The sequence below is a fragment of the Leptonychotes weddellii genome, chromosome 6, assembly GCF_054177405.1.
Source record: "Leptonychotes weddellii isolate Sample4059 chromosome 6, ASM5417740v2, whole genome shotgun sequence".
Lineage (NCBI taxonomy): Eukaryota > Metazoa > Chordata > Mammalia > Carnivora > Phocidae > Leptonychotes > Leptonychotes weddellii.
In genome coordinates, this window is record NC_138374.1 from 15,648,939 (window position 1) to 15,660,065 (window position 11,127).

Below are 11,127 nucleotides of genomic sequence, written 5' to 3' on the forward strand. Positions count from 1 at the left end.
CCCCCCCCCCCCCCCCCCCCCGGCCCCTTCCTCATCCCTACAGACATAGACAAAATAAGCAGACTGCATAAATCCCGCATAGGCATGCCTACCACCCTCCCGTTACAGGCTCTGCAGTTATTTAAAAACACATTCCACTAGAATTACAATGTGCTTTTCATGCAACAATGAATGTTACTAGCTTCAAAAGGGCAGTCATGAAGCAATTAATTAAAATGCATACACAAAAAGGCTGGCTAAGATGGGTTCCCCCACAATGTCCTGGCCTTGAATTTCTCCTGCCTCCCCCAGACAGAAATCTAAGGTAAAAGAGTGGTCCTCACAGTACCACTCCTTCCTCCTTCCTCTTTCCTCTTTAGTCTAACTTACCATTGGTCTCTCCGGGCTGCTTGTCCCTTTTCCTCTTCTTCTTCTTCCCCTAGATGAACAGATGAAACACAAGGAATTACTGCAGGAAACAGATGCGAGGAGGGCGTCTGGGCTCACCTCGAAAGGAGAAGGCAGGAGGAGGGGAGCACTCCGCTGTCTCCGTCCACACCCATGGCTCCCAGAGTGTTTTTGACCCCCCCCCCCCTTTAATCCAAATGCCCTTCAGCTGTGCTTCAGCTAGAGGGGCACACACTCAGCAAGGGGAAGAGAAGGGGTCAGCAGGGGTGAAGGAAAGACCTCTTTGCCCACACACCTCTGTCCATCCTCAAACCTGACCCAGAGCATCTGATTCCATAAAGGGGAGAAGAGAACTGATGAAGGAAGATTTAGGGAGGTGTGGAGAGACAGGGTTGGGAGTGGCCCAAGAGCCCACAGCCAAGTGTCAAATGACTGTGGACATGGCCATGTGGACTAAGAAAGCCACCCCCCCCTTGCTCCATGCAAATCTCTTCCTTATTAAGGCCAAAAGGCCCTCCTACTCAATCAAAAACCAAAAGCTTTAACTGGGGCTTTACCAGTAACAACAGCTAACATTTACTGAGCACATACTATGCGCCAGGCATGATTCTAGGTGCGCTATGCATATTGACTCATTTTTCCCTCACACAATCCTATACAACAGGGACTATCACCATTCCAATTCTACGGAGGAGGAAACTCAGGCACAGAGGGATTATGTGACTTCCCTGAGATCACACAGCTAGCAAATGCTGGGGCCAGATGGGAACTCAGGAGGTCTTGGCTCCACAGCCCTTACCTCCTAGGCTGTGCGACCTGCATATTTAATCCCTTGCCCTCCGAGGAAGGTTTTTAATTGATTACAGGGGATGGATCGCATGGGGTCATTCACATTCTCCAACCTGGTATCTTTACTGTCTGCTTGTGGCTGGGATGTGGCATGGGAACAGAGACAAGCTCTGTAGAGCTGACTGCATCCCCGCGGATCTGAAACTAGTTCTCTCTCCGCTTGTCAGCGCTGGTCCTATCCATCGGGGTCAGATGCTGGGTACGAATGAAATGATACAAACAAAAGGACTGGCCTACATGTCTATCTGTTTCCGAACATCTAAATATTGCCTCTGCCTAAAGTTCTCATGGTATGTTGACATCAACTCCGGAAGGGAAACCAACAGTGACAGGGGGTCAACTTGACAACCCATAAGGCCCTGTAAGGAGAACTTCAAGGTGGAGAAGACATAGTTTTAGCTCCATCCAAGGGCTGCAAGCCAACTGTCTCAGAGAAAGCCCCTCTTTTCTCTAAGATCTTAGAGCCCATACCATTTGGGAAATTTGTCTTGGCCTTCAGTTTGAAACATTGTGATACATATTATATTCCTTGATAAACAATTTAAAGACTTTTTATTTATTTATTTGAGAGAGTGTGCCCCATGCACCTATGAGTGGGAGAAGGGGCAGAAGGAGAGAGAATCGCCCAGCAGACTCCCCGCTGAGCACAGAGCCCAATGTGGGCCTCGATCTCACAACTCTGAGATCATGCCCTGAGTGGAAACCAGGAATCGGACACTTATCCGACTGAGCCACCCAGGTGGGCCTTGGTAAACAAGGTAAAAATAAAAAAATAAAAGGAGCTCCTGGGGCCTTCTCGTGAGCCTTGGCAGCCCATCTTCATGTTTGTGCCTCTCCTAGGGGAGCAACAATGTGCTGCCTGGCCATCTTAGAAAAGGCAAGAGGGGCTAGTTTCAGTTTATTTAGGAGCCTGAGTGAACACTCAGCTGGGCACAGAAAACCGTGGTGACTCTGGGCAGTGTTGGCATCCACACACCCAACGGATTCTCAGTCACCTCTGGTTTAATACAGTGCTCACCCGTTTCCCATCTCCCTCCCATATGTTCTGAAAGGCAGTCGAAAGTTCCAGTCCCCATGGGAAGCTGTCAATTTAGGATATATAACTGCTCAGTTCGTGACTGAGGAAAGGCTTGTTTAAACTAAAGGCTTCTAGAGAACAGGGACTATGTTTTAATCAGAAGAGGACAAGAAGAAGCTTAATAAACATTACCTAGTGAAGAGGGACATATGTCTCAAGGGGGGACAGCCACCCCGTTATCTTCTTAGATGTAACAGAAGAAAAAGCCTAAATACGGAGGTGGGGGGTGGGGAATTCAAGATGAGCAATGGCTTAGGATTTGTGTCCTTTATCTAACCTGGAAGAGCTGGAGAGGCAACAATGTTCTAATACAATGCCGGGGGTCAGACGGCTCTATGGGACCAAACTGTTTTCTCCTGGGCCCCCAGAAGGTGCCAAGTCCGACAACCCAAATGTGATTGTTGTATTCAATTCTATTTTGCTAAGGCTTCCATTACCACTTGACTGGAAAAGCAGGAACATGAAAGAGGCATGAAGTCAGCTCAGAAAACTTTTTCCAGAAGAACCTTTTGGACTCTACAACGACCAAAGTAATGTACAGAAACTCCTACGTCAGTCAGCTAAGAAAAATCCCCAAACCCGACAAGTTCCCCCACAATCAAACCCATAAGACCTTGAACTCTAACCCTTGCTCCACAGACCATATCCTGGGGCACAAAAGGGAGGGAAGGAGGGAGGGAGGGGCGCGTGCGTGTGTTCACGCTCATGTGTCAGGAGCCATGGTGACGGGAGTCAGAAAGTACCCTGTATAAGAGATAAAGTTCCTCTAGCCCTAAATCTCGATCTACCTCTAAACTTTCTCTCAAGTCTTGTCAGAGGTTCCCCTATTATACTGGGCTTCTTCTGAATGTGAAGCTGAGCCAAAGTCACTTTAAGCACCTCGTGGACCTTCTAAAACCTAGAAAGCACTTCACAAAAAGCCTGGGGCAATGCCTATCTAACTGACTCCCAGGCAAGTCAATGGCAGCATTCTTTTGAAGCTATCACAAAGTTGGCCTTGTATCTCTGTGGAGATCTCCCCCTGCACAACTCCAGAGGGCACCATACACACAGACATAGGGTAAATGGCACTCCCTAGAGTTGTGCAGTACACATCCTGCAAAGATGTACATGAAGGCCCTACCATGACCCCGCATGTCTGTTGGGGATATGAGATCTATAGCGGAGCAGAATTCCTCTCTGTGGTACCATTCTAGATCACTCAAAGACTTAGGTCTATAGCAGGTAAAAGGTGGAGGTAAACTCTAAGAGCTTCTGACCCGACACCAGGAGAAGAGTGTCCTGAAATGAGATGGCTGTGCATGCGGAGGCCCCAGAGCTGGCCTGCTGCTGGAAATCTCCACCTCGAGGTCGGGACGGGCGGGGGTGGTTAGCAGCAAGCCTGTGGGAGAGCATTCACTTTCTCATCCTCTTCCTTTCCATTGCAGAAGAAAGGCTTCCCCACGGCATACATGCTGAGGACGAGTGGAAAGGTCCCAAGCAGCTAAGACCCGGTGCGTGACCATCCGTGAGTGACGAGGGCCCTGACCAGAGCGAACATTCCGGTGACAGGTACCAGCACTAATTCCTGTTTCAACTCCCAGGAGGAACAGAGCCTCGTGCCGCCAGCCAAGGCCACTGGGACCCAGAGGGAGGCGGCTGGGGGCAGAGATGAAGATGCGGGGATGAAGCCCAACAGTCTGTGTTCTCCGCGCCCCCTTCTCTGCACGGGGAAGAGCAGACTAGCAAGCACGGGGTGACAGGTATGAGAAACGGCTCGAGCCGGCAAAGACAGCATGCGCCCGGGACCCACCAATTCCCGCACCTGTCCATGGCTTCCTGATGGCAGGTAAGTTTTGAGAGTCAACGTGCCTGATTTAACTCTGAAGCCCCACAGCACATTCACCACCAGCACTAACTGAACTGATCTCAGCCCACAAACAGCGCCTTCACCACGATGTCGTCCACAGGAGATCTGGGTCAGGAGCGCGGGCGGGGGAAGGACCCCCCACGGCCCCACGCCACTGACCAGAGATGGGAGGAGAAGCCCACTGCTGGTATCAAGGCAAGTTTTGCCTTCACCACCCTAGAGAGTGAATGGTTAAAAATCACTTTATAAAACCCAATGCCATGGAATCAAAGTATCAGGTGAAGTAAGAGACATCTCATCCACAGAGAGGAGAGCCAGCCCAGAAGGCTGCGGGGCAAAATGTGAACAAGAAATGACAGCGAGAGGAGACAGAGGAGTCTCCTGAGGAGAGCAAGGTCAGGAGAGGACAGGAGTCCTGGGTGTCACAACCACTGTGATTAGTGAAAGCAACAATCCTGCCCTGTTTCCTAAAACCCCAGGGAGGAAATTAGGCAAATCCTGTAGTCAACACAGAGCCCAGGAAGACACCTCACCCGGCGCAGACCCTTTCCCGACCCTTCCGGGGCCCCGAGGCACTTCCTGCGCCCCACCAGAGGAAGACTACCCCTGGCTGCTTGCAGGGATCCTCCCCCCATGCCCCTCTCAGCAAGAACTAGCTTTTCCAACTTGTCCTGCACCACAGCGTAGGGCAACTGTTCCTTTTCTCCCTCTTAAGGGCCAAGGCACTGCTGGAAGGCCTGGGAGGAATTAAACTCTCTCCACCGAGGCCTTCCCTGTCAGGACCCATGGGACCACTGCTGAGAAGCACAGAAGCCCCCTGAGGCATATCCTAGAGCCTTGTCTTTACAAAGACCTGGGCAAGAAGGTGTGGACGGCCCCCAAGTCAATCCCACGGTCCTGAGCTGGAACAATGGAACACTAGCCTCCTCCCTCCTCCTTGAAGAAGCCTGGCCTGCTGATGGAGCCCTACTGGAAGCCAGGACAAGGACCCCCGTCCCCCAGTCTGGTGCTCGGACAGGATGCCCCTGGTCCCAGGAGTGGGCAGACTGTATGGTCCTGAGGCCGGATTCCAGGTGGCAGGTAGCATGCCCTTTGGGCAGGGGAACCCCCGACACACCTCTACAGACTCTAGCTCTGAGCAAAATGAACACCTACATAGTTATCCCGCGCAGACCAGCCGGGGTACAGCTGCATGTGAAGCTGTCGCTCCTTCCGGGCCAGCTCGTAGTACTTCGCTTGCTCTTCTCTGGACAGTGCGTGCCACTGGAGGGGACACAGGGGCAGGCAAAACGTCACGAACGACCCTGTGGCCGGGGCTGAGAGATGGGTCTGCTCTGCAGGGTCCTGGCACGCAAAACCTCATCTGTCAGCTCCCGCCCTGGCGCTCTCTCTGGGCGAGAGGGTGGTGGCGGGTGTGGAGAAGGTCATTCTGGTCATGCCTCCATGAAGGCCACTGAAGAAGTCAGCACGTGACCGAAGGGACGGGGCTACCGTGCCATGCCACCCCCTCTTCCCAGTGAGGGAGAGACCTACCCTTCGCCCCAGGATCTGATTGATGGCCGCACTTTCTTTCAATGTGCACTCAGCCACAACCTTCGCCCTCATCTCCTTCATATACAACATGAATGCGTTAAGAGGTTTCTTTATGTGGGGCTTCTTCTTTTCTTCTTCCTTTTTGGAGTCCTGATGCTTTCTGGATTTGGACAGAACAGACAGGCACAACCCGATCAACAATTGCAAGGTCCCACTTCCTCCCCAGCAGAGCACCCAGCTCTCCGGCTGCTCAACACCCAAACCTAGCAGTTCTGAATGAGAAGCATGCTTCCACTTTGGGTCTTCTCCACCCTGGAAAATGGAACAAAAACATCGTAGCGAGGGTGTGGGGGAAGAGAAAATTTCATAATCACTTCCTCGAGTGTCCCAGACACACCATTTTCCCAAGCCAGAGGGAAAAGCACAGTGTGGCCAATTCCCCCTTGGCCAGTGTCTCTCGTGCTCCCGGGACAGACCTCCAAACGTTCCGTCGTGGATTAGGGACAGGGACACAGTTGCAAATCCCAGTCTATCCAAGGACACGGGTACCCCGAGGCACACGCACCACGGCCAACCGCGGGCAGGGCCACCACCCAGCAGCCAAGGCATCAACAACGGTCTAGACAAGATGTGGAGGGAGAAAGCGACCGAAAGAGCAACACTCACGAGCTATGGAGTGAGCCGACATCACTCTGGGAGGATTCCTGTTTGACTGTTGGCGTGACTATGGCCGGGTGGGGGATGCCAGTCGTATGTAGAGTGTGATGTGGTGGGACCATATGGGGAGGGAACCTGGAAGACAGGAAGCTGTGTAAATCGTCAGAATCAAAATGAATGAATGGGGAGGGATGTGTACACACAATTAAAAAAAAAAAAAAAAAAACCCAGCACGTAACACTCACATGAAAGCAACCCAAGGCATATGAAACCTGTCAGCATTAATTAGCGATAAATTAAACATAATGATTCTCATAATGTCATTAAAGCCAATCTTCCCCTTCATTATTGCTACTGACAAGAGACATTATGATTTTTAACATCTTTAGCAAAAGACAAATACAACGGATGTACTTGGGCGGAAAAGTAGGCTCGGACTACCTGCTGGAAATCACACGTCCAGTTGTTTTTTGAGGCATTATTAGTGGCATCTAAGAAGACAATTTCCTAAGTCCTAATCAGCTCTAGAATGAAAGGTGAAATCTATTGTTGCATATTGACAGCTAAATAAAATATTAAACGTGGCTGAAGTACACATTTTTGACAATGCCGTGCATGCCTCATTAGGCCATATTCTGTTGATGGAGTACAATAAAATTTTTATTTTTCTTTTGCTGATGTGCCCCATCATTTTGACAGGAATGAGAGAAAGTGAGGCAGAAAGATGGGGAAAATCCAAATACTTCCTATCTGGGTCTCATCGTAAGTCACAGATATTTTAAATAAGCTTATACCCTCTTACGGAAAGATGAAAAAAAAAAAGCTGTATTTTATACACACACATAAATGGAGCTTTGAATTCGGATGTGTATGCCCTCTCCCGCTCTGTAATCCTAGGATTCCTAAGTTGCGTTTACTTAATAGGTTGCCTATGCCTTCAAAGGCCTTCTAAATGATCATCCAAGTGGTAACTGTATGAGTCAAGGTTGTTTTCTCCTCTAATACTGTCCATTTTTAAGGAAGTTCTTTGAAACCCCCCCTTAGGCCCCGAATTAGCATTTCCCTACTATGCAATGGCACCAGAACATAAAGAGCGAATTTTAAAATGCCCATCTTGGCCCACATGTGAAGTGACAACTGGATCAGACAGCTTTCACGTTCTCTGATATGCCTGGAGTCGCCACGAGTTGCAAAGGGTTAGAAGAATCACCCTTCTTAAAAGAACATACACTACCATACAGCATAGCAGGGTGAGGGGAGAAAAAGGGAGAACCCCGAGAGAAAACAAAATGGCGGCCTCCAGGCTCCAACCTGTCCAGGTTAGGCAAGTGAGCAAGTGGGGCGCTGTTCGGGGGAAGGAGAACCAGATCAAGCAGTTGATGCTTTCTTAATAAATCCAAACCAGAACAGTCCCGCAGAGCATCCAGAGAATGAAGACCTGCTCTCCAGGCAGCCAATTCTGGTGGGCACTGGAAGTGCTAGTGAGGGTTTAACGAGATGGTGATTTCAAGAGGATCCTGTATTCACAAGGTTCTTTTTCCTTATGTGGACTGGAGATGAAAACAGCTTCCATTTGACCCAAATAATGTAGCAAATGTTAATTTGAAAAACGGTAAACAAGCAAAAAAAATTAACTAACTGAATCTGTGTAGATCAACGGAGAAAATACCAATGCACAAGGCAGATTTCTGAAGGGGCCCGGATGCACAGTGGGGACATTTGGACTCAGAAATTCCATCCTGATGTGGCCCTTTCCCGCCACTGCCTTTTACAAATTTAAGCCAGTATCAAAGTTTGGTAAAAATGACATGATTTTTTAGTAAGAACCATGTAAATCCTTTAGGGTATATGAAAGGGAGGGAGGGAGAGAAAGCGTCTGAGAGAAAAAGAGAAAGGAAAAAACAAGCAAACAACCTCCATTCCCTTTCCCCGAGAAAATGAAAAGCAAGCCCTCGGAAGGCTCTTGGACTCCCATGTTACACTCTGTTCCTTCCACTGCATGAGGGCCTCTGAGGAAACATAAGTTAAGAACATGTGTTCTTGGAAGCCCTTGGGTGAAGCGGTGGGTGGACTGGCAGCTTTTACTGTGAATTTTAAAGGCTTGACATTCCTCAAATACATATGTTCTCTTCTTGCTGAATGGGAATATGTGTACAGACATGAGAGCGAGAGAGCAAGAGAGCGAGAAGCGGGGGAGAGACAGGAAAACACTGTGTTGTGTGTGGGGGGGGTGGGGTGTGTGCGCGTGTGTGTGCGTGCGCACGCACACACACAGGCATGGGCACGCACACCCAAACACACACACACACACACACACACACACACACCCCAAACACCACAGGTAGCTACCACAGTCTGAGCACATTTTGGGGTGGGGCCAAATTTCCAGTGCAGGCCATGAGGAACGAACACTTCCAAGTTTACAAACACATTCATCTACCTGAAAAATGTATAGCGGAGAAAGAAATGGGGTGTTAGAGGTGGGGGGGGCTACACGCACACCGTTGCTTAAGAAATTCCCTTCTGCAGACAACTATTTCATGAAATGCAATAAACACCCTAAAAATTCTAAGCAGCTCATTATATACCCCCGTCTGCTTTTATGGCTCCGAGCCAGAATATAATGATGAACCTTAACTTGTTAAGGACAACTAATTTTTGTTTCTGGCTGTCTCAGGGGCTCCTCTCTTGCTCACTCTCACTTTACTTCACTGTTGACACGTTTCTGTTAACTGGATGTCATCTGCCGGCCTTGATTTTATGCACAAGCAGTGGGATGCATTTTCCTGTGCAACAATCCTGCTTTGAGTTGCATTAGGTTTGTCATTATTCTCTCATTTTCCCCCTTGCACTTGTAACATTTCATCTCTTCTGCCTTATTTTTTGTGAGCCACGGTGCACCCACATTATGGTTTATACATGATCTCTCTCCCTTTGAAGCCGGCAGATTTCAGAGCCCGCTCTCGTCAGGAGAAGAGCCTTGCACCAATTTAGCAGGCTGAGGGCCCGGAGCTCCAACATCTCAATCTAAAGGGGGTCACAGGGTGGCACAAGTGAGTGTCAGCAAGAGCTGTTTAATTGCCAATCTAGGCTTCTCCACGGTGTTTAAAGTATAATGACCCATCACTTAATTCTGAGAAGTCCTGGCCCCAGCTGCTGAATAGAATGAATATCAAAGGGTGTTCTGGAACAGGGCAAGCTGCCTACATTTCCTGTAACTGCCATAAGTATAATAGACCGTATATACTTCTGTTGCCCCATTACCACAATAATGTATTTAATTTGCTGTATACGCTTTTTAACTAGCTACCTTTCATAAGGCCTACCTGGGGAATCGGCGGCCTCCCCCTTGCACCTTGAGCCCCTAACCTTTCCTCCCACTGTTTCCTTCCTTTCCTCCACCCCCTCTGCCCACCTCTAAATTATCGGCTAACCTCCTAATGATAATTCAATCGATAAGCTTAACCCCAATGCCTATCCGACCATTCCTTCACTGCTTGTAACCTCTCGAATGCACCGAATAAACAAACAGGAAAAACAATCAGGGGCAATGATAAATGCTGGTATTCGGGGAAGATGAGCGGTGGATTAGGAGCTGCTCTCGGGAGCAGCTCTCCTCTTGGGAGACTCCCAATTCGTTCCTAGGCTTTGCAAGGTGGTGATGACATTGTTTAATGAACATAACCTTCCTCCTCTCACTGGAGAGGAGGACGCACAAGCATTTTCCCGCCTAACCCATATCGTGTGGATTTTGAAACCGAGATCATTTATCACACGCGGGGACTGGATCTTTAAAATTATGTGATCTCCATGGCCTAATTACAAATGGGAGGTAGACTACAGCCTGTTTTTCTTAATGAATGTGATTCTTACTCTTTCCCCCACCAAAATTACTGTTCTGTAAGCAGGAAAAGGGCCTGGCTTGTCCTGTCTCTCCAACCCTCTCTCTGGTCTTGGGTTCCCATACGGACCACAGAGATTGGGGGAAGAAGCTAGGGACAGCATCCTTGCCATGTAATGCATGCTGATTTAATTATGGGCCATCATCAAAATGGATTACTTGTTGTAGCCCATCAGGAAAGTCTAAACCTCCACCGATTTAATTAACTTGACTGAAAATCAGATGAACAGAAAATAAAACTATCATTAGGAGCGATTAGTGACTACTTAAGCCTACTGCTGCCAACCAGTTTGTAAATAAACTAGCACTCACTGAAAAATTAGCCAGAATTAATTAGAGGGAGGAAAGGAGAACAGGGGATTAGAAAGATCCAGGTACACACATGTGGGTGTATGTGTGTGTGATACACACGTATTTATATGCTTAAAGATATATGAATGCACACGTGCACACACACACACACGACTTTTCTTTTTAAAGGAAGAAGTTACTATTTTTATCCAATAAACACAGCAAAATATTTCATACAAAGTATGAGAAGTCAGTCTGGAGCTTGTGACCCAAAATATTTAAATTAGAAGTTGAAGATGCCCCCCTATTAAGGAAAGCAAACATCATTATGTCCTTTGTCGGGGGGTACGAATTCTTTGCTGGTTATTTGATGGGTTCCTTTCAAATTCTTGTTCTGTACACACAAGATTTTTTTTTTTTTTTTTAACTTTCCAAGACTTAGGGCTGCACAGGCCAGGGTGGTAGCCACCAGCCACACGTGGCTTACTTGAAACGTGGCTGGTCCACACTGAGATGTGCTAAGTGTAAAATACATACCAGATTTCAAAAAGAAAGAAAGAAAGTACAAAATAGAATGTAAAA

At 48.3% G+C, this 11,127-nt stretch overlaps 1 protein-coding gene across 35 annotated transcripts in view; it reads right to left on the reverse strand.

Annotated features, from left to right (window-relative positions):
* TCF7L2 (transcription factor 7 like 2) overlaps positions 1-11,127 on the reverse strand; it is a 190,580-nt gene that overhangs the window by 9,230 nt on the left and 170,223 nt on the right. For 18 of the 35 annotated variants that reach the window (XM_081823494.1, XM_081823493.1, XM_081823499.1 and 15 more), the window contains 4 exons: positions 6,363-6,503; positions 5,697-5,856; positions 5,319-5,426; positions 370-418 (listed from right to left, as the gene is read on the reverse strand). In XM_081823494.1, coding sequence (XP_081679620.1) covers positions 370-418; positions 5,319-5,426; positions 5,697-5,856; positions 6,363-6,503 — 458 coding nt within the window. Of the gene's footprint in view, positions 1-365; positions 419-5,318; positions 5,427-5,696; positions 5,857-6,362; positions 6,504-11,127 lie in introns of all 35 variants that reach the window. The other 17 variants (XM_081823497.1, XM_081823496.1, XM_081823507.1 and 14 more) reach the window with 2 other exon arrangements.